This window comes from Falco biarmicus, chromosome 6 (assembly GCF_023638135.1).
Source record: "Falco biarmicus isolate bFalBia1 chromosome 6, bFalBia1.pri, whole genome shotgun sequence".
In the NCBI taxonomy this organism is placed as follows: Eukaryota; Metazoa; Chordata; class Aves; order Falconiformes; family Falconidae; genus Falco; species Falco biarmicus.
This window is the reverse complement of record NC_079293.1, coordinates 51,495,724-51,518,765: the sequence shown is the minus strand read 5'-3', so window position 1 is coordinate 51,518,765 and position 23,042 is coordinate 51,495,724. Positions and strand designations below refer to the sequence as shown.

The 23,042-nt window shown below is 46.8% G+C and overlaps 1 protein-coding gene across 1 annotated transcript; it reads right to left on the bottom strand.

Annotated features, from left to right (window-relative positions):
• Positions 1 to 18,556: 18,556 nt before the first annotated feature.
• CITED2 (Cbp/p300 interacting transactivator with Glu/Asp rich carboxy-terminal domain 2) lies at positions 18,557 to 21,450 on the bottom strand. The gene is given in 3 exon segments (XM_056344481.1): positions 18,557 to 20,259; positions 20,261 to 20,573; positions 21,219 to 21,450. Coding segments are annotated over 2 exon segments (723 nt in total). The 5' UTR covers positions 20,567 to 20,573; positions 21,219 to 21,450; the 3' UTR covers positions 18,557 to 19,842.
• Between the last annotated feature and the right edge of the window lie 1,592 nt (positions 21,451 to 23,042).

Sequence of the window (23,042 nt, the reverse complement as noted above, 5' to 3'; positions counted from 1 at the left end):
TAAAAAACTTTTGGTGCCGATCTCAGCAAGACCCAAAGAGTTTATAATATATACTATCTCAGACACAGTGATGCCTAAAAATTAGGTGACTGAGCTCAGAGGAGGAATTCCTTGGTTTCTCAAGGAATTTTAGGCTTCCTCAATTTTAGACTATCCACCTCTTGAGTTTTATGACTCCTACTACTATTACTGTTGCCTCCAGGCACATGAACTTCCAACATGGCCTTATCCTGTTTGATGCAAGGGGAAGGACTGACCAGTTATCTGACTGAGTCTCAGCATTGCATCTTGTTCACTCTTTTCCTCCTGCACTCCCAAATCCTGGACCTATTTCACAGCCCTGAGATCAGTATCTTTCATGGCCCTGGTGTTTTGCATGGAAGCTTGATCCTAGACACTTGTGGTTGCTGCCTACAGATAGCCGTCCTGGTCCTCCTCTCCTCCAGTGGGAAACAGCCCCAAGAGCCAGAGGGTGCTACTGCCTCCCCACTGTGAGAGAGGCTCTTCTCCATTCTCCTCCCTCTGTTAAAAACTTGGGATAACCCAGGACAGCAGTGGAGCTCCTCAGAACATGGGTGACCTCCCACCTCAGGTGGGAGGTGACAGACACTCGTCCCAGGCTGACGCCTTTCCGTAGGAGGACTCGTGACCGTACCTGCTGTCCCACAAGGAGACCGGTGCTTGTGGCAGCAGCAGTCTGTGGCTGGCTCCAAAGGCACAAAACTGGGCTGAGCACACAGCACAGCCACAGCTGCACTCAGAGGCAACAGAAAAAGGTGTGCTGCTAACGTGTCTGGTAACGTGCTCAGTTTGTTTGCCTCTGACTGTATCCCTTAACATTTCACATTTACAGCACAATTTACCCTCACTGTGCTTTGATATCAGCCAGTACTTCCAAAGTAAAAGGTCAGTTAGCAAGAGCCAGTGCCTAATGTAGCACAGCTGCAATAGCCATCCCTCTGCTGCTGGGGAAACTGTCCCCCACATTGGCTGCGCCAGGCCACCTCTTACACTGCCGGGGCAGACACTGCTGCTCAGGCATCATCCTGGCATGAACAAAGCACAAAACAAACGTCTTCTTAGCTTCTCTTGCAGACCCTCTTGCATACTGTTGCAGGGTTTTGTTTACCTTTTCTAAACAGTGTGCTTCCCCTTCCTTCTCATGGGATTTGCTTCCTCCTTCCCTTCTTGCAGTTTGAACTTACAGAGGGCTTACAACTTGGTCTATATTTAGCTCTTGCCTCCCCATGTATCCAGCAGAAGGACACATGGCACCTGCTCTGCAGCCAGGAGTTATTTTAAGCACTTCTAAAACGGGTAATGGTATTTAGCGCTTTATGCTCAAAATTCACATACCCATACACAATTCTCTAAAACAAAGAATTCCATACACTTACACCACCCAGCATATGCTGATAAAATCTGTATTTTATAACACCAGACTGAACTACAGTAACACCTCAAAGCAGCAGACGTTAAACTCTGGAATGGCCTGTGCTACCGTAGCTCCAATTACCCTCCAGAAAAACAGAAGTGCCTTCTCATAGCCTAGACACTGTCTTATGTATTACTTCACAAAGCGGTGGTAAAATCAGCTTTATCGACTACATGCTATATTTGAATAACTTTATGATTTATGCACAATTTTCTACTACAAAACTGAACAAAAATTTGGAGGTTTCATGGCAGGTTTCCATATAGGCATGGAAAGAACCAGACTCGGAGACTTTCCGAAGTCCCCTGCCTCACCTCTCATGTGGCACCCGAGTCCTGATCGCTTACTGTTGCAGCAAACCAGCCATGGCCCCTGGCCTCACGGAAAGGCAAGGTCCACCAAAGTCAGCTCAAATTTTTTTGATCACTCTTTAGAGAAGCATTTCTTACTTTCACCAACAGCCTTAGATACTCACCTGTTTTCCTCACGTCACACGGTGCCCAGGCTTTTGAGGCTTTTCCTAGAAAATGTGGGCTGACAGTTCCGAAGGGAAGTACTTAGATTAAAGCCCTTGCGCCATGCCACCAAGCAGTGACAGGAAGGAAGCTATTCATGAGACTTACCGGAGTAAAGAGAAGAGCTGAGCAGAGAAATAAAGTCAGGCAGAAAGCTTAGGCAAGGGCATGCCAGCAACAGGACACTGGTACTGTAATCCTGCCACTGAGGGAAGAGGGATGGGAAGACCAAGTGAGGGGGGAAGGACAGAATGACACAGCAGGAGCAGACACCGGGAGACCGAATGCGTGCCTTGCAGGGGACCGGCTGTGATAGGCGAGCAGGGAGGCTGCCTGCGAGCTGGCAGCCTGAGCAGCTATGTTGGCTATTCCCTGCTCTGACGGAGAAAGCGCAAGGGATTAGAGACTCGGGCCCTCAGAAAGACAAAATAAAGGAAGGATTCATACACAGCTGCTACCCTTCAGAACTAAGTCTTAATCCTTCAATGATTGGACACATTGTGCTGGGTGAAATTGGTCTGTATTGACTATGGATTGCTCAATCTTGGTCTAATTTTTGTCTGTACCAGAAAGGCTGGGATGGCTTTCCATCATGTGAACTCCCAGGTGCGACTGCCCTTTGCAACCTGGGATTTGGGCAGGATTTGTTAAAAAACAGACTGATTCTTAACCATAGACTCACTGGCTTGAAGGGACCACAGGAAGTCTTCAGTTCTACCTCTTGCTCGAAGCAAGCTCAGCTGTGATTTCAGACCAGGTCTCTCAAGGCTTTATATTAGTCTTAAAAACCTCCAAGGATGGAGACTGCATGAACTCTCTGGGAGGTCTATTCTCCTGCCTGACTGTCCTTGTGGCAAAAAAATTTCTTCTCATACCTAGCCTGAATTTCTCTTGTTTCAGCTTGTGGCCATTGCCTCTTGGCCTCCCACCTTACACCCCTATGAAGAGCCTGTCTCTGTCTCCTCAATAACCTCCTTGTAGGTACTCTGGAGCTGTATTAGGGGCCCCCATAGCTGTCTCTTCTCCAGGCCGAACATCCCACTTCCCCCAGGCTCTCCTGAAGGAACAAATACTCCAGCCCCAGCCAGCCTGGTGCCCCTCCGGTGAACTGACCAGCTCCTCCCAGTGGGGCAGCGATGCGAATGGAGATGGCTGGTTTAGCTGTCCCCCTGATCTCAGTAGCTCCCAAACATATGTCCCCATTGCCAAGGTAACCTGTCTAACCTACTTTCTGCATGTTACTGTGCCGACTCACATTGGCCCAAAGTTTTTTATAAAAGCAAGCAGAGCGCTCCCCAGGGAGCTCAGCTGCACGCTGTTTATCCATCAGCCAGCATCTCCCACTTCTGTGACCCACAAGCCACTCGGGCAGCATCTTGAGGTGCCAGATGGCCTGAGGACCATCTGCTGCCCACTCCCTAGAGAGAGATGTAGGTCAGTTTAATGCACAAATATGCAAACAACTGAGAAGCGATAGGCTGGTACTGGAAGTGGCAGCCAGGGCTATGGAAGAGAAGAGAAATGGAACATTGGCTCCAGTGAAAAATAATAAGGCTCAGAACAACAACAGGAGGAAAAACACACGCATGCTACAATTATTTGGAGTAATCTTTCAAACCGAACTGTTGTTGCATGGCATTAGAGGAACCAGAAATGTTTTGCACCAGATTTACAAGGGATATAAAAGAAAACAGTACTGGGCAGCTTAGTATCAAGAAGTACTGGCTCAGAAATAGTCCACCTGTTAGCAGCACCTCAGACTTTCACTGGAGAGTTCTAAAGGTCCTGCTATATTTGTAGAGACAGTGTCTGTGAGGTGGAAAGAACATACTTGGGCTGGTTTTTCATTAGTCTTATTTATCTGCTTGGAAGAGGCAGCTCATGTCATCTGGGGACATGTGGGTATTGTGGCTTGAGGAAAAATCAGTTCTTCAAATCTTCTTCAGACACTGGTGGTGGCTCAGTAGCATTCCTAAGGAAGTCACAGATTTAAGGATAATGAAAGGAAGCTTGCAAGGTCAGGGGCTTCTGCTGCAAATCCTTTGGAGGGGGTTGGAAACCGGCTGGATGTGTTTTGAGAGAAGATAAAGCTTTAGGTTTGTTTATGACAGGGCAGTGTAAGTGAGTGGAATACCAGTAAAGATAAAAGTGTGTGTGTGCGGGCTCCTTGTGCTTCTCCTGTTTTGACTGGAGAATTCTCCTGTTCCATCCCCTGTTCATCTTTCTTTTGAAATAAAATCACCTTCAGGGTTTCTGAGATCAAAACGCTCAACTGAGCTACCAAGGAGCTAAGCAACAGGCGAGCTGCAGGGAGTTACTCCGGCATATCCTCAATCCTTGGCAGACACAAGGCAGGACGTGTTCAGCTTCGGTGTCTTTCACTGGGGTTAAAGCTATTACATGTTAGCTCATTTTTGCAACAGCCTGACAGCATGCACACAGACCCTCATCACAGTTCAAATGGCATGCAGAGATTCACTGGGCAGTGGGAACCTGGTCATGACCTTGAGACATCAGAGCTTACCGGTAACAGGAAATTAGTTGGGGTCATCATTATAAAAACTAGCTACAAGAAATCCAAAGCGACATGTTCTGAGTTGTTCCTAAATATGCAAGTAAAGAAAACAGTCTTTCACAGGGTCAGGGAGCAGAAAAGGGCAGATAAAATCACTGATCCTGAGCATGTGTGGAGTATGTGTGTGTAGCTCCAGAAGATTAAAAGGGATCTACTGGATTTTCGCCTGTGAATTGAAACAACCACCTCAAGAATGGAAAGGGAAATTCAGACTGAGAGGTTTAGAGGAATGCGTTGAAACTGCCATGCAGGTAATTTACATGCTGAGGACAGCTCATGAGGACTGGCTTTTGGATTCTGCATGCTGGGATGGTTGCATCTGGTGAGCTGAGGAGAGAGCTGGCTAAAAATGCTCTCTGTGAAACCTGCACTGCTTCTGAGGTTTCTGCTTTTGCAATGCTTTGGGTATTTCATGTCCCTGTTCGGGGGAAGAGAAAGAAAAGCTTTCTCTAATCCATAAGAAAGAGGATAAATGTACCTTACTCATATTAAAGCTAGACCATTCCTTGAGAATTTGCTGTAGCATGTCTGAATTTATTTTTCAGTTGTGTCCAGCTGTGAGCAGGATTGCATACCTCTACACTCTCTTTGTTGTGCAGTGGTGTTTCCACTGAGGTCATTGGTAAAGTCACACAGAAATTGCCTGTTGCTGTATTAAACAGCAGCAGCAGCAGCAGCATAGATCTACTGAAGACATGGGCTTCCCGGGGCAGGAGTGGGAAAGTAAATTAAGTAAATTTCTACCTGTATTTATCATTTGCTCTATATGATATTCAATGCATTCAGCCTTACCAAGTGGAAGGACAAGATCATTCATTAAGTCAATGTTACTGAAGGATTTGGGGTTTCTTCCTATGTTTTTCTGATGTGTTTTTTCCTTTCTTTCCCCAGCCATTTTCCTGTATTCCATGCAACATTCAGCTCTCACCTGTTGATGCTTTCTCCCCTCTCAGGTGCTACTGTCACTGGCATTGAAACTGTTACTTTTGGGGATTTTGTGTGGGGTGGGAAGGTTTTAGGTGAGAGAGTGACAGTTCAAATTTAGAGTCTCTCTCAAATGCTCAAGGGCATTAAAAAACGCAGACTGTCTGAAGGTAATACTGTGCTGGTTAAAAGCACTTTAAAAAGTTCTGAGGGTTTCTTTTTCACCACAAGCAATGGCAAGCCTTAATTCTTATTCCACCTAAATGAAAGCTTAACTTCTGCAGAAGCGCTAATATCCCCTGGAAGCCATATAGCCTGATGTGGCCTGCAGGCCAGTCTCTTGACTGGTAAAGAGGCTGAGGAGGGTCTCCTGCCCTTTGCACTGACCAGAAAAGGGCCATCAGCACCCCTGTGCAAATTGTAGCTGCTCTGCTCCGTGAGACCCTGCCTGCAGAAGAAAATCTAGAGACAAGCATTCCTAGTCCCACAGTACATGGGGACGCAGACTGTGGTGGATGCCATGGCCTGCCACTTCAGTGCCAGATCCGTATCAGTGAGAGCATAACTTTTGGATTCTAGCACAGAGCCCCCACTAAGAACTTGGAGGAGTTCTTCACAGCTTTCCTGCTGAACAGTTTTTCATGTCTTTTTGGAAAGATACAAGTCTTTCAAATTATATTCTACCTGGGCAGAACCAGTTCCTGTAATACTACTATTTCAGTCAATTATATTGGAAATAAAATTGATCCATTCTGTTTACATATGTACCGTAATATAGTTATGCCATTACATAATTATATGATATACTTATAACATGATCATATAAAGTAACAAGCAGGCATGTAAGCTATATAATGAAAGTATACTGTGCATGAAGAATTTAGAAATGCCGATAATGTAAAATGTGATAATTACAATTTAGAAAGAGCCTTCGTAAAGGTCACAAGACACAGAAGCATGGTGATGTGTGAGCAGTGGTCTAGAAGTCAGAAGCTTGCTGAGTCTGGCACCGTTTCCCTGCTGTGGGCAGCTACAACTGGACCCGTGTTGGGAGAGTCCTACGAGCTCCCAATGCAATGTGACCTGTTGGGAATCATTTCTCTCTTGCTTAGTACTGTGTCAGTTAAAAAAACAAAGAGGGAAATAATAACATATTTGCATTTATTTGCATATACAAAGCAGGTGCTCCACACTGCATCAATTTTCTACAGAGTTCCTAGCTCCAAATCAATCTCAAAAGGGCTGGGAGGTTATGATTTGCCTTCTAATAAGATTTTATGGCCTGAAGGGTTTGTCATATACCTAAGGTTTGCCAGTGTTCTTTCTTCTACAGCTCAAAGAGTCTGGCTACCAACGGCAGTTAATAATGCAGCCAAATTAACTGACATAGAAAATCCCATTAGGCAACAGACTTAACTATTTTAAGCAAATAATTTAATTCTTGATCTACATCAGTAAGAATATAATTTCTGAATTTCAGCAAGGAAACTAAGATTCTGGAGGAATTCCCCACGGTTCACTACTGAACAGTTTTTGATTTATTCTTGGAAAGATTCAAGTCTTTTGAAACTTTAAGAGCAAGCAAAATCAATTATCAGGGTTTCAATTTTCTCCAGGCAATTTCCACCGCTTCAGCTTGCCCAAGAGATAGACTCTCCATAAATACATTATGCTATGTGCTATTTGAAGAATTTGGCAAAGTGGAGAATAGCTTCACTTGAAAAATCACACATAAGGTAAAGGAATCCCTCAGGTAAGGCATGCAGTCTCACCTGAATGCATCTCTGCAGTTTGGAAACAACTCTTCTCTAATAAATACAGGTAATTTATTGGGAAGAAAAAGAGCAGTATTAGCTGTTTCCACTTGTTCTGGTACTGCAGTGAAGTCACTGGTGATTTACACCCTTATAAGTTAACATAAAACCTAGCATGAAACTTCAAAAAGGTACTGAATCCTGAAATGGTCTATTTTTAATATAATTTAATTTTAAAATGATGCTCCTCTAGCTAGAAATGATCTTCTGTCAGCAGACTGTGGAAACAGAGTTGGGCCAAGTCAGCCGTCAGCCCTGGACATTTTGTGAACCTGCCAGGGGAAATCTCTGGGCCCAGTTCAGACGTGATCATGCTGTAAATCACACATCAAGTGTAATCTGGAAGTCTTTTAAACGGCAATGGTACATTGGCCAAGGGTGAGTTTCAGAGAAAAAATTATCTATTCCTGTAAGATAATGTAAACTGATTTGCTTTGTATAAGGTAGCTTTTTGCCTTTCCCTCCCTTTTCTATCCCCTTCCATTTGCCAGTAATGTTCATTTGCATCCGTTTCATTACCAATATGCAACATTTTTTTTTTTCAGATGGCTGCTAGAACTGGCTTGTAAAAATTAGAAATGGAAAAGACTCATTAGAGGCTGGGTCCTGCAGCTGCTCTGTGTGTGGAACTGCCATTGATTTCCCCAGCAGCACCTGCTGGTGAGCAGCACGGAGAATAAAGCCAATTAGAAATTGAAGGCTAGCTCTCTCAGCTGTACGGGCTGTACATGGGCGGTAAAGCATCTCGTAATTGGAGGCAAAGATCTTTCTCTGGAAAGGACAAGGTCCAAATTCTGCTGACAATTATAAGTAAGCTGAGGGGCACAGGGAGCTGAGCAACACTGAGGTTATGACTAACCTGTCTTAAGACTACAGGAGGGAAGAATAGGGACTGACACAATGGGAATGACACAGATTGAGATAACGCTTAAACAGTGCTTGGAAATGAGGGGAACGTTTGTGGTGAAAGATAAAAACCTGCAGAAAGAAGGGGGGAAATAACAGAGACAGTGGTGGTGAAATAAATCCTGATGAGCATCTTGTTTTATAGGATAATGACAGGGTGGCTGATGAACTGTTCGTTCAGAAGGAACCATGCAGTGATCTGCAGAGCTGGCAGCACTACTAAATGTAGTAGTGCTACATGTCTGAAACTGCTGCTGATGTAAACACCACTGACCTATTTTAAAACATGCATGGAAGGAGAATCACTACATGGGAAAGGCACAAGGATGCAAAAGGTATATTGGCATTAACAGATAGAAACTGTGAAACAGTGTTAATTGAATCTTTTTATAAAGGTTTTCTAGCTGTCTAGATAGAGTCACCTTATTAAACATAACAACATTTGGGGGATCAAATGAGTAAAACAGAAAATAAAAAACAAAGGGATAAAAGGATGAATAAAGAAAAGATCAGATGAGAGTGACTTTCATATTTTACCAAGCTGAAAGACAAATATGAGAGGTGGCACCAATGTCACCAGTTTGTTAGAATATAGCAAATCTTCATTTTGCATACATAAAATACCTATGCAAGTCATATTTATTGTGAAAGGCAAACTGGTCTCTGGTTTACATCCTGGACTTGAATAGGAGTATACAGACAGATATACGCATAATGTTTAGTTTTAGATATCTTGAGATGTGTCTCCAAAAGTCTACTACTACTACTACAACAACAAATTTAAAGAGTGTTTTTCCTTTATTTTCAAGACCCTCAGAGTGATTATGTAATTTAGAGACTCCCCAAACTAGTTGGAGTATGGGGAATTGCTAAACCAGGGGAAAATCAACCATTTAGCACCACCCTTGGAATCACAGAGAACAATTCTAGTTCACTCGAATACTCTGAAATCATCATCAGCCAATCTGTAATACTGTCTGTGTTTCTATAGCATTGCCAGCATTGTAACAACACATCAGTTGTTACTCTTTACCTTATTAATTTGTATTTTTTTTGGCTCTTAGCTCTTTTCTGAGCCCAGAATGTATTTTACTACAAATCATGGTTATCTGGGGTTAAAATATTTAAATCAAAGTTTTAGAATTAAAGATGTAGGAACAAAGTTCTGTGCAGTGATTTGCAGTTGTATGGTAGCTTGCATGCAAGGAGCTAATATAATCTATTAAGCAAGTTCAACATCAAGCAGCAATGAACTGCAACAAGCACATTGTACTCATTATTTGAAAGGGTAAACTGAGACACAAAGCATTACATGTTAATACACAATAAATAATGACTTGCCCAAGGTCATGCAGATGGGAACAAGATGTGCTCAGTTCTTTCCTACTTTAATTGCGCTGTGCTTGCTTTATATATGAGGGCCAGAGCTGCATGCTTAGAGTGAAGGGGAGGTCCACCTCACAAAAATGTTCAGTGTCTTTATGTGCTTTATGTGCCTTTGCTTTCTGCAAAGTGTTTGCATTCATTGTGAAATTCATAGGACCTGTCTAGTCACCTTGAATAAAGATGGTCTAAAAACCACACTGCTTTGCACAAAGGAGGGCTAAGTTAGGTAATCATAGGACTGGAGTGCCAAAATTTTAGCCAATATAATCTTCCCTATACAATGGAATTGTACTTCACATGACCATGGAAGATCAAAATTCTGAATTTCATTACATTCATGAGACATCTGTGAGATCACTGAGCCTTTTTAGGAGTTGTGAGTACCACAGCCCACACAGAACAATGTAAATACAATCCCAGGGCTGTCATATTGTTGTTCTAATGACTAATAAATATTACTTTTTCTCAGTTTGTTTTTTTCCTCATCACCTGGTCTCCCACCTGCCTTTCCTGTCTTATAAGACAGCCAGTAGGTAAGTCCCCCAGAGACACCTTTCTGTTGCATGCGTGTACTCTCCTGGCACAGCGGGCTCCTGCTCTCTGGTTGTACCTCCAGGCTTTAGTGTTAGATTCTGTGCCGTAGTCCTTTCTCACTAGGAGGTCAGCCAGCAGAGCAGGCAGGAAGGATAGTCACTATTCGTAAGATTGTGGACTGTTTCAGCAGCCAGAAAATGGCGGGGGGGGGGGGGGGGGGGGGGGGGGGGCGGGGGAAGATCTGCCTTTAGTCCTATTCTTTCTCACTTGATAGTCACAGAAAGGAAAAGCTACTGGAGGGCAGTAAGTCCCCCCGAAACCTCCTATGTGCCAGACAAGAGCAAACAAAGAGAAGTTACGGTTCCTTAAGTCTGGCTTGCTCTGGCTTCTCTTTTATGTCACCAACTAATGTTGACTAGCTGAGTCCTTGTAAAGCCTTATAAATTTCAAAGTCCTGTTCTGTCATCCTGTTCCTTCCTTGACTGTCAGGTGTCAAGGATACCCACAGGTCATCAATTTTTCCATGTATCCTTCATCAAATGTGGAAGAAGAGAGAAATGCAGCATTTCAGCAGGATCATCCATCTCAGGTAACAAACACTGTGGAATCATGAACCTGGTAACTGCTGGCACAAGCAGGTGTAAGCTGGCAACTTCCCTTTCTAAAGGAAAGTATGAAAGTCCCCTGATAACAATGGATGCTTTACTGGCAACCTCAATTGGTTGGGATATTAAGCACTATATATGTCTATTTTGTCACTGTTTTAGCAGAACAACCAGAATAGAAGTGCCTATACCCCTAAGACATGACATACACGACAGCGAAACTCGCGTATACTTAAGCTTCCTTAAAAAGTAACATGCAATTTCCTCACAATGAAAGAGGATGGCAAAAGCCACTGACCAAAAGCAGTTTGGAAGAAGGAAAATGTTAGTCAATCAGATTTGCATCTACCTTCCTTTCCTTTTCCATAGTTAGAGGCCACCTACTACCAGGGTGATAAAAAAAAAACCCAAAACTAAGAAAGAAGACATTTCCAAGTTGTATCACCTTATGCTGCGGAAAAAAAAGAAATAGAAGGTCCCACTAAATCATTATTAGAGTGATTTTAACAGTAATAAAAACCAATAAGGTAATATCAGAGGAAAATACAGATCAGAAAATACTCTAATCCGTTCCAGACCCAAATGTCACTTCAGGAACATACTCAAATATGTGATATTATTTTTGAATTAATAAGGACTTCAGATGGGCTCTTGGTCATCACAGTGATTGTGAATCCTGACTTAATCCAATCTGAAATTATCATCGTAAAACAAGGTCTTGGAGTTACAGAGAACAGTTCATGTCTGTACCTACATGCTGTGCTCATGCAATGTTTGAACTTGGCTAAGCAGGGACTCGAGCAACACCACTCCAGACTCTCAAGAAGGATTTGCAAGACCTGAAACTGATCTACTCCATTATGGTGCACCCTGGCCAAGAAATATGTAGTCCTCCAAAAATGAAGAATCTGTTCAGAGCACTTTTAGACCCACTGACACTGGTGGAGTGACTTAGGGGAAACTGAAATAACTGCATTAGACTTAGAATATGCAATACAGTTTTGGTATAAAGTACTGCCTGTATTCCAAAAGGGATCCCAAGGGTATGACTATACTGGGTAAGCTATCAGTCAGGCCTTGATTTTTGACTTGGACACTACTGGCCAAGCAGTTACCTAGGTCAGAACTAGACCTAGAGTATCACTGATCTAGATTTTCATGGTGAAGCTTATCTGGGAAAATCACAGGTGAATAATAATCTTAATTCCTGTTAATCTTCACAATTCATAAATCAAGATCACTGCCTTCTGAAAGCTAACCATAAAAAAACCCAAAAAACCAAACCACCAACCAACCAAAACATAACAAAATGGAGAAAGGATCTCCTGAACTTGGCTTTCATACCAGTCTTTTCTTGTTTTGCCTTAACTTCAAAGTTATGAAGATACCATTCAGATCAAAGCTGTTATGTACAGAAAGAGCTAGAGAGCTCTGAAGGTGAGGCAAAGCAGCAAAGTATTCTCCCTCTCTTCCTTAGGTCAAAAGATTAACAGAGAGTTCAGCTTTGGAATTTAGAAGTGCTCTGCTTCACTGGTTTCTGTGGAGCCAACCTCCTCTTTTAAAAACAGCCCTTAAAACAGAGCCTGGGGGAAAAAAAACACAGTCCTTTAATAGAGGACTTCATTGCTTGCGATATTTACGTGGAAAATGAACCGTGTCAAAAAGTATCCCAGACTAGAACGTCTGGACTAGCAGAACCAGAGTAGAGTCCCTGTGCCTACTAACCTGATGCTTGTGATGGCACTGTGGAATTGCCGAGATGTAATTCTTGCATTAGGTAAAGGCTCAACTCCATAAGCATCCATCACTGTTCACTCTGACTACATTCATTCAGTTAAAACGTATACGATAAATCAAATCAAAGGGCTGTTCTTTTGAAGAATGCAGTCGATAAGAAAGGCAGGGCTTCAGCTACACCTAGTGGACGAGCCCCGAGTGCTGCAGCTTTTCTGCAGCCACGCCGCCAGCCTGGGTTTAGCTGTCACGTCAAATTACTCCTGCTCTGCTCCAATACATAAACTGTGAATTGAAACTAAGCACCTCCAATTAAGCATCAACAATTTAACCAACTCCTTTCGAAAAGCTGTGTGATTATCTGTGCGTTGCTGTCTTTCATGTAAAGCGTTTGATTAGAAGGTGAGGCAGGAGGAGCTCATCTCTCCTGGCACAGATGAGGAGCGAGAGCTAACGGAGAGAAAAAGCAGCCCCAGGACGGGACAGAAAGCTGCCCGGCAGCAGGGCCCTCTCTGTGAAGCCAGGGATGGGGTGAGACACCCGTCAGAGGTTGCTCTTGTCCTTATAGGGCAAAGTCACACACAAGGTGACTTGTGACAGACCAGCTGTCGCCCTCCCCTACCATCCTAGGGCACGGCTGCAGTAACCCACCGCAACGGCTGACCACGCATCCCGACACAAACACACTGGCGCCTCGAATGCTTTCGGTAACTTCTCCTTGCCCTGATTCAGCTGAAGTGAGGACACCAGAAAGCATGGGGTCGGTCGTGTTTCCTGGCCCTTGAAAGGGAATCCCACCGGACGAGGCTGAGATACGGGATCACAGGGGATTTAAAAAGAGAGAAGGTGGGTTTTAGAAGCAGCAGTGAGCACAGGCTTGAAGTGCATGTTTTGGCTGCAACAGTTTCCAGTGTGGTGGCTGATTGGGAATGGGACTGCTCCCTACTCATCTTCCAGGAGCAAGGACATGGATCCCGTGTCTGTTCCCAAGAGCAGAGCAGCTGGCACACGGGATTGCAGGCTTCATCGGCTCTGTCCGACGGCAGCTTTGCTTACTAACATCCACCAGAGCAAATTCAGATTTATGTTGTAAATAATGGTCTGTGAAGAAAGTTAACAACCTCACGCTTTCTCAGATTCTCTACTTCTGTGTACAACATGGTGCCCTGTCAAACATGACAAGCAAAACCAAGCTGTCCCCATCACTCCACCGACAGGCACCTGTTTTAGCTTGTGGGTTAGGGCTGACTGGTTTTCAGACCTATCCCCTAAAACTTTTTCTATGATGATCATAACCGAATTTTTTCTGTCTGCTACTTAGAAGGGCTTTATATTTATCTCCATGCTTATTTTGAACCTTTCCCTTCATCTCCTTGTCAGATCACACACTAGACTTAGTGCAGCCTGCTGATAAGCAACCCAAAACATAACTACACAACCCTTAAAATCCTATGAGCAACCTAAAATGTAACTATTTAGCTTCCATACAAAGCAGATGTGCACAGGGGCTTGGTGTCATTTCCTGTCACTGGAAAATCCCAGGAATCCACTCCTGCCTTCAAATACATACTTCATACAAAGTTGATGGAGAACATATGACTGCACCAGGTTTGTAGGCAGATACAATATCAATTATTTGTCATACTTATTATATTGCATATTAATTATTATATTACAATATAATTGTAAATACCAAATTCTTTGGAAGAAAACAGAAAAGATTTTTAGTAACAAGCCTTTAAATACTTATCCCAGCAGAGAAAGAGAGAGTGATACCTGACATTCTCTGTTACTTCTTTTTGAATAGCAGCGGAGATGGAATTTCATACACTTTCAGAAACTTCATCCTCTCCTGCGCAGTGCACTGGTGTTGGCAAAGCAGGCTGCAACTCTCTGCTCACAGTGCAATTGTTAGGAGGCTCTTGATCAAAACTGAACATACGTAGATGCACCTTCAGCATCTTACTGAGATGAGCATCTGCTAAATATTTTCTTTTGAACTTAAGAAATGCTGTGTACTCACACTATTAACTTCAGCCATGGTTTTAGGAGCTTGAGAATTCAAAAAACTTCTTCTGTTTTACTTTATCGATGATAAAATAGAGAATACATTGCCAAATGAACACGCCAATAGACAGACATAACAAAATGGCCTGGGGAAAAAAAAAGGTGAGCGATGTGGTCAGCATTTTACAGAGCCTGATAAGCTGGAAAATCTTCTGCTTATTTTTAATATGGCAAATATGTCTTTCAAAATCTGTTTCAGGCCTGTGGTCAAATTGCCCCTCTGTAATTTTTTAAGAGGAGGAAGGGCACAGCAGATGGAGAGGGACTGCAATACCTGATCCATCTCTATTAAAAACCTGGTGTTGCAAATTTCTTTCTAAAGTCAGGCAAAGAGAATAACAGAGAACCTACCATAACAGCAGTTCATCTGTTCAGTCATTTGATGTATCTTATTATTCTTGCAGTTATTGAGACTCAGCTTTATCTTGTGAGTGAGCACAATAGTGGCACCATATTGAAATGTGTAAATATATTTTCAGAAACTATGTAAAACACCTCCTCTGTACTGACAAAATGATGCACTTAGAATACATGAAACCCTGAGAAAATGCTGCTGCCTTAGGTTCCGAATTCCTTTGATTCCTCATCTTAGTTTTATTGCACATGCAATGTTATCTGACAAATATGTTTGCCTGGGTATTTAAAAAATACTTTGCCTTATCATTTAAACGGCTCACGTCAATGTTACTTAGTCCTTGTTCACGCTACTACCCCTATGAGTGATGATATAGAAACAGAGCAGGTTAAGGTCGGTGTGTGCAGCCCAGATCCCTAACATTGGCATTTCTTATTCCTGTCTGCGATAGCCCTACAGCGAGTACTTTGGAGGAAATGAAGCCCTCAGAAAGGATGGGTGTATGGTCAGGGACAAGGCCTGCTTTTTCTGACTTCATTTCTCTCCCCTCCAGGCCCAAACCCACACCAATTTTGCTGAGGTTTCTGACACGAGAGGGTGTCAGTCCCTTGGGTGCCAGCTCACGAATTAAGCCTTTCTGTGGCACACAGCAGGGAGGGAGCAGGGGCAGGAGGGGCAGGATGGCTCCTATAAGCAAGACGTTGATTGCAGAAGTTCCCTGTGCCCTAAAGACGTATCGCTGTGTGGCTCCACAGACACTCGCCATAGCCCTCGGCCAAACACCAGCCATCGGCGCTTCGCATCCAGCCGAGTGTGGAAAACACCTCCGCGGGGGGGGGGGGGGGGGGGGGGGGGGGGAGGGGGCGGAGAGAGAGAAAGTAAAAAAAGAAACAAACAAAACAAATGAAAGGAACTCTGCAAATCCAGATGTTGGAATTTTCCAATCCCCCTAGCAAGACAAGATAAGCAGGGGATAATCCTCGTTTATGTAACTTTTTTTTTTTTTTTTAATAAAACCTGAGAGCAACAGGCATGTTTTCACAAGGTTTGTTTGCTTGTGCTCCAAGCCCAGGCCGAGACACTCGGGGAGGCCTCGCACGCCCTCGGGCCGCCGTGCCGCGCCGTGCCGCCTGCGGGCACCGCTGCCCCCCGCGCCGCGGGCAGGGCTCTGACGGGCACCGGCACCGGCGCCGCACCGGCTGCCCTCGCTGCAGGCCGTGCCCTTCCTCTCCCTCCCGCACGCCTCGGTGCGGGTCCCTCGCCCCGCACAGCCCAGCGCCGCAGCGCGGACGAAGCTCCCCGGCCCGGGGGAGCGGCTGCCGGCCCCCCCGCGTTCCCCGCACCCGGCGGCGGCTGCGCGGAGCCAGCGGCGGCGCCCGCGGGAGGGCGGTGGCAGGGAGGGCGGCCGCCCACATGGGGGCGCCGTGGCGCCGCCGGCCGCCCCGCGCAGGTGGCTGCGGCAGCCGCGCCGGGCCGGGTCCCCCGCAGCGCCCCGGCCCCGGCCTGCAGCGGCGGAGCCCGGGCGGCGGGGGAGAGCCGCCCCGCTGCGGCCGCCCGCCCCAGCGCCCACCCGTGAATTCCTTATTCCCGGGAAATAAGGCAGCGGATCGCGTTAATCGGCACCTAATTTTCCGCCGAGTGTGCCATGCGTGGCGGGGCGGCTTGGCGCTGATCTGTTCCTGGCCGTGGCTGGCGGGAGCGGGGCCCTGTCCCTGTGGGACGCCCTTGAACCAGCCCCAGTGCAGAGGTCAGGTCTCCTGTACTGAACGCAACCAAACGGGAGCAAGACGGCAACGTCCTCTGTGAGGCTCTGGCAGTAGCTGGAAAACTGGGTCACTGTGCATTTTTCACTGATCGCTGGGTTCAAATAATGAATTACTTCGGCATATTTCTAAGCGGTGCGGAGCTGGAGAGGGCTCACTTGAAGGCCTGTGACTGCTCCAGCCACGGGAGCTGGTGGGAACGGTGTCACGGGGCTCACGTCGGGAAGATGGGTGTCAGGCCCCGGTATCGCTTGGTGGATGATGCCGTGAATAAGAAACTAGGTGGTTGTGCCATCCTCCGGGACCTGACTCTTCATTAGGAATTAAGGGAGAAGGTAGGCAGTGTGATTGTTTTGCAGATTTCCCTGGGGCCTGCTTTTAAGAAATGGTAAAACTCCTTGGTGCTGCCTTGCCCAAAGCCAGCGCTTTCAGTAGCTGCTGCTGTTCAGAGGCAGCAGCTCTCAGGAGTTTTACAAGGAGTTGTATGCAAATAGGCTCTACCAGCATGCCCGTGAAACTGCCTATTCTTGGAAAAGCTTATATAGGATTTAATGTTGACACACTCAAGCAGTGATGTCTCAACTGTGAAGAATCTGTTGTTTAACCAACTTTATGAAGCAAAAGTGCTTATCGTTAAAGTGAGAGCAGTCCCTTTTAGGAGAGCGTGGAGGCTTTAAACATCTATGTGATTTGGTATACATATAATTTGATAGTCTGTTTTATAAGAAGTTGATTAGAATCAGAAAAAACCACCCTCCCAAACTCCAGCAGAAGAGGCCAATGCAATGTGTGGAGATCAAACAGCCTTGAAATGGAAAAGGGATTTATATGGTGGCAAGTTGGGCAATGGCTTTTAAAACTACAGCTGTATTCTTCAAAACACTCTTTCATGTTATTGGTGAGTTGATAAGTTATGATTCATTGCCATTTGATGTTAAATTTACTGTCAGAAAACATTAGCGATCACTGGCTGAAACCAGAAGGTTGGTTTTTTTGAATTCTTGGGTGCTGAGAGTTGTCCAAGAATGGGCTGTTACCGCCTGCAGAGTGTTTTGTTGTCAAGTTTTCCCCAAAGTGTACACTTCCTTCTTTCTACTTTTGCCAATACTTTAATACAATCTTTTTTAATCTTTTTTTTTTTACATTCATAAAACATATCAGCTGCTTCATGTTGTAAGGCAAAGAAGGCCAAGTATCACTTTTCTCACCAGCTGGGGCAATTTTAGCAATAGTAATCAGTTTAATTTGCCAGCTTGATTCAAAACACCGCTATTTACACTCCCATTGTGTGGTGATATCCTTCCCTGTTTATGTGCCTAGGATTAAAATTTAACTACATCCACTATGCTGTTTTTCAGAAGACGTGGCTGAAAAAGTAAGCAAAAAGCAAGCACGGTGGTATTGCTCCTGTATCGAACTTGGGAAGCATGGCTAAACAGGATTACATGTATTATTAGGCTCCTGATCCCACAGTCGTCACTGAAGTAGTAACTCGTGCGGGAGCTTTGCCAAAGGCCAAGTGGGGCAGAAGGCTGCAACAGTTGGCACTAAAGGAGCAAGCTGTTGACTACCTGGTAATAATGGGCATTTTTCTCCCCAATATTGAAAGCAGACCTGTATGAATTTGTCTCGGTGGCTTTAGTTGGTGGCAATTTCTGGGAGAGAGGGGTCAGACATGTCCCACGGTGGAATATTTTAAGGCTATATGCCCCTTCTCCCAAGTCGCTGGATATAAACCACAATCGGTTCTGGTGTGATGAAAGATCTGGGCTGATGCAGCAGTCTCCTGTGTTAACCCTGCGAGGCGAGATGGACAGAGAGACCCACCACCCTCCCTTCCCAAGTTATAAATACTTGGGTGTTAAGCGCTTGGCCATCTTACATAGCTCTTCCAGGTGAGATAATAAACATACAAAAGAACAAAGTCTACTATATAAATGAAAGCAGATTTATAAAATTACAAGTTTAATAGATAAATATAATAAATACTTTATGCATCATAACTCTGGACAACTACATTTAAAGCAAGTATGTTGGCAAGTCACAAAAAAGTTGCGCCTTGGCAACTTTATTTTTCATAAAACCACACTGACAGGCATATTACAATGTTACGTATGAGGCTTTATGCTGTAAGTATGTTCAAATCCCGCTCACCTACCAAGTTCACCATGACATATATATGGGCGTAGTGTACTTTCTATTTTGGAATGTCTTTTTGCACACCAACACGGTTGTACAGATAAGATGTTCTACTTACCAGGGGCAGTGGGGAAGAGTTTTGAAGAAAAATACTGGTAAATGACTTCTAGAAAAACTAAAGCATTTCTTAACTTTTTATTGACATTGGCAAATTAAAATAGAATAAATTAACAATATTTTCTCAAAAAAATGTTTTGTACAAAAATACTGTCAAAATTTCCTGAAAAGCTTTCAACACAGTAGTATCTTTTCATGTACTGAATAAACTATATTAGCACAGTGTCAAAACGCTGAAGACAGAAACAAAATTAAAAAAAAAAAAACAAATAAAAACCTGTGAAATGTTTGCCACTAGTCAACATTCCATCCACACCATATTATTGTCTGTACATATGGGGGAGGGGGAATGGGTAGCAGACTTTTTTTAAGTAACAGTATTACTTTTCCTGATCTGGAAAGGTTTGGCCCACATCTGTTAAGCTTCCAGTTTAGCATATTGGAAAAAAAAAAAAATCATTAGTCTGCACTGCAATGCATAGTTAAAAATTAAGCAAGATGGCAGCTTTTGTGCAGTAGTATCTGCCCTTCAAAGTTCATGCAACCAACTAATGCAAATTTTTTTCCCTCTTCACTCAGAATTTGAATGCAGTTCCAAGTCATTGGAAATCATCGTTTACAGAATCCACAAGATCAAGCAGTTTGCCAAGATTAATATCTAAATTCAGCACTGTGGGAATTATGGGCACGTTACTGCGAGGAAATTAAACGAGCGAGGAGGGGAGGGGGGCGACCAAAATAAAAAGGCAGAGTTCGCTAGAAATTATTACTATGGGAGGGGACGTGAATGTCAAAGCTACAAAAAAAGTGGCAGCGATTTAAGAAAGAAAAAAAAAAAAAGAATTTATACAAGCGCATAGTTGACTCTGCTTTCCAGATTCTCACCTTTTCAAGCCCTGAAAAGTGAGACACCGTGTCTAGGGGAATGTTTTCATTCGCACCGATAGAAAGTCCTTTGTTTGTTTTAAATGAATCAGCAGCTCACCCTGCTGGGCTGCTGTTTGCAAACGAAGTCTGTCATGAAGTCAAACTCGTTCTGTCCCAACCACAGCTCGGGAAGCTCCTTGATGCGATCCAGCCCCATTTCGATGACTAAGGACATGAGGACCTCCTCGTCGATGAAGTCAGTGTCTATGACATTGGGCGGCAGCATTGCCGCGGGGACGTGGGGGACGGCGGGCGGCAAGCCGCTGCCGCCGCTGCCGCTGTGCTTGGGGTTGCAGTCCCTGAAATGCTGCTGGCTGCTGCCGTTCAGCTGGTGGCTGCCGGGGTGCAAGTCCGGCATGTAGTGGCTGTGGGGGTAGGGGTGGTGGCTGAAGTACTGGTTGTTCAGCTTCTGGAGCTGCATGCTGGCGCTCAGCTGCCCTCCCGGGCTGGCGACGGGGGGGGGGCATGAACTGGGAGCCGCTGAAGCGGGCGGGGGGCGGCATGCTGCCGGCCGGGTGCCCTCCGCTCACGCTCCCCGGCCCCATGGCGTGCCTCACCCCGCTGCTCGCGTTCATATTCCCAGCTCCGTAATGTATATGGTCGCCCATCAGGGCGCTGAAGGCGTGCTGCTGCGGCGGCTGCTGCTGCTGGTGGTGGTGATGGGGAGTGGGAAACTGCCCCATGCCCATCCGATGTGCAGGGTGGTGGTGAAGCCCGCCGGATCCGTCGGGGAATCGTCCGTGGTTCATGGCCATCATGTGGTCTGCCATTGCCCACCTGGAAAGTTAGCGTGTGAATACATTAAGGAAAAAAAAAAATACACCCTCGGACATCTAGCCGCCCTCTCCCGGCCCGGCTGCATCTGCCCGGCCCTGGGAGAAATTGCTTCGCTGGTCTCGCCGTCCTCCTTCTCGGGAGCAGGGAGAAGGAAAAAAAAAAAAAAAAAAAAAAAAAATCTCCTACCGCGGCTCCAACGTGGAGTACAAAGGGGAAAATAAATGGGGCGCCTGCGGTACGAAAATCCCGGTCCCCTCCGCTACTCCGGCGAGCAGCACGCCTTCCCGCTCCAACTCGTGCATACCCACCGGCGGGAAGTGTTGCATACGGCAACGGCCGCCTCCGCCCCGCACGCTCCGAAGGCGCCCGAGCCCCCCGGCTCCGCCAGGGAAGGCAGCGGGTTTCCACGGCGCTCCCGCTAACTTGCGGGGAACAAGCAAAGAACTGGCAAGTCCCACCTAGCCGCTGACAGCAACTTTTGGAATCGAGTCCTAATTATGTCGGTAAAAACGCAGTAATGCCCAGAGAAGGAGGTAAAGCCAGGCAGCTGAGAAAGACCTTTCCTCGCGTGTTTAAACAGTCACATTTTTCCTGTTGCACACAAAAGGGACACCCGGCACCAGCAACGAGAACCGCCCCACTCACCTCCCGGCTTCTTTCTTCTTTTGCTTCAAAGGCGGTGGTGAAATCAAGTCAGCAAAAGTCACCCAGCATAGAGAGGGCTTCCCCGGCTCTCTCGGCGCTTACGTGACGGCGCTGTGGTGGCTGCCGCAGCCCCGGAGCCGGTCCTCACTCCTCGGCGCGGCTCATCGGCACTTGCCAACAATGAGCTGTGTTTCTTACACGGCTTTGGCCACGGCTAATATAGGATTTCAGAAGGGAGGAGCAAAACCCTTACAGGCAACCAGAACTAAAACCTGGAGCACGCGGGGGGGGGGGAGGGGGGGAAGGAGGGAAAAAAAAAAAAAAAAAAAAAACCCGACACCCAGCGCGCGCGCACAGGGACGCGCGCGGACGGGCACGGGGCACAGGCGCAGCGCGGCCCGCGGGAAGGGGCCGGGCGGCGGGGGCGCCCTGCCGGGGCCGCACGTGCGTCCGCGGGTGGACCGGAACAAAGCGGGGCGGCGCGGCGGGGAGCAGCGCCCCGCGCCCCCCGGTCGGCTCCGCGTGCGGGCGTCGCCGGGCTCCCTCGCGCCCCGCCCGCGCGTGTCGCCGCTGCGCAGCGGCCGCGGACACGCGTGGGGCCGGGCGCTCCGGGGGCGCTGCCCGGGCAGGGCGAGGGCCGCCCCTCCGGCGCCGCAGGTGCCCGGCCCCGCCGGCTTCGAGGCCACCGGCCCCGCGTGGGCGCCCCCCGGGGCCGGCCCCTCTCCTGCGGGCTAGATCCGACATCCACCTTTTCCCACAGAGGCGGGCGCCGCGTGCCGGAGATGGGGCGGTGGGGGGTGCCGCGCACTCTTCCCCTCCCCCCCCCCCCTCATGTTTGCCCCACAGCCACCCGGGGTGTGCAGGGCGAGCGCCCACCCACTCCTGCCCTTGGCCGCTTTGGTGGGGTTTATTGGCATTATTTACGATTGTTTTTCTTGGAATGGCAAAGAAAAACAGAGCACGCGGAGCGCGGGTGGCTACATGCTTTGCAAAGACATGGCCCTGGCGCTCCACGGCGTCCGTGCAGGGCAGCACCCTGCCTCGGAGCACCACCCCGGCAGCGCCAGGCGTGTGCAGCCCCCCACCCCCCAAGACCAGCGCTCCTGCCTCTTGCTCCAGATCCACCAGCCCCTCGCTGAAGGGTGGCTGAAGTAGCATGATGGTGGCCTGTTTTCGGTAGTGCCTTCTGGCTTCCTTCGCGCCCTCTCCACTTCCCTCCTTGCAGCTGCCCACAGGCACACTGAGGGGGTTGCGGTAGGCAGGATGCCCTCCGCGGACACAAGGAGTTGTGTGCTCCTCTTTTGAGGTCAAAGTGGCTATTGTGTAGGCCGAGATTGGGTTTCTGCTCCTCCACACACTCCACAAGGACACAGTAGTGCAGGAGGTCCTCCCTGGGGTGGTGCAGGCGAGGGCAAATGGGATGCTTCAAGATGCTGTCCATATGGCAGCCCCCTTTCCCCCCTTTTGGGCGGGCTATGTCCTTACCTGGCTGCAGTGAACTATGGAGGTGAAACTAAAAGGAGGGTTAGCTTCACCTCGTCTCCCCCTAGGATGGAGGCAGAGCTGGGTTCCCGGGCACAGCGAGGTGTGGCAGATGAGAGAAGGGCAATTCCCTGCGTGGCTGGTGCAATCCTTAGCAAAGCCATGTGGGCAGGCAGTGGTGGGTGGGCACATACAAGACACCAGAAAAATGCCGGGTGACACCCCAGCTGTGAGGAACAGCAGGGATGGAATCAAAGTCCTGGGAGGACAGGAAGCTTTACAAGTGTCAGGGTTACTTCGAGGAAGTGACCTCATCCTGCAGTTCCCTTTCCTGCAGGGATT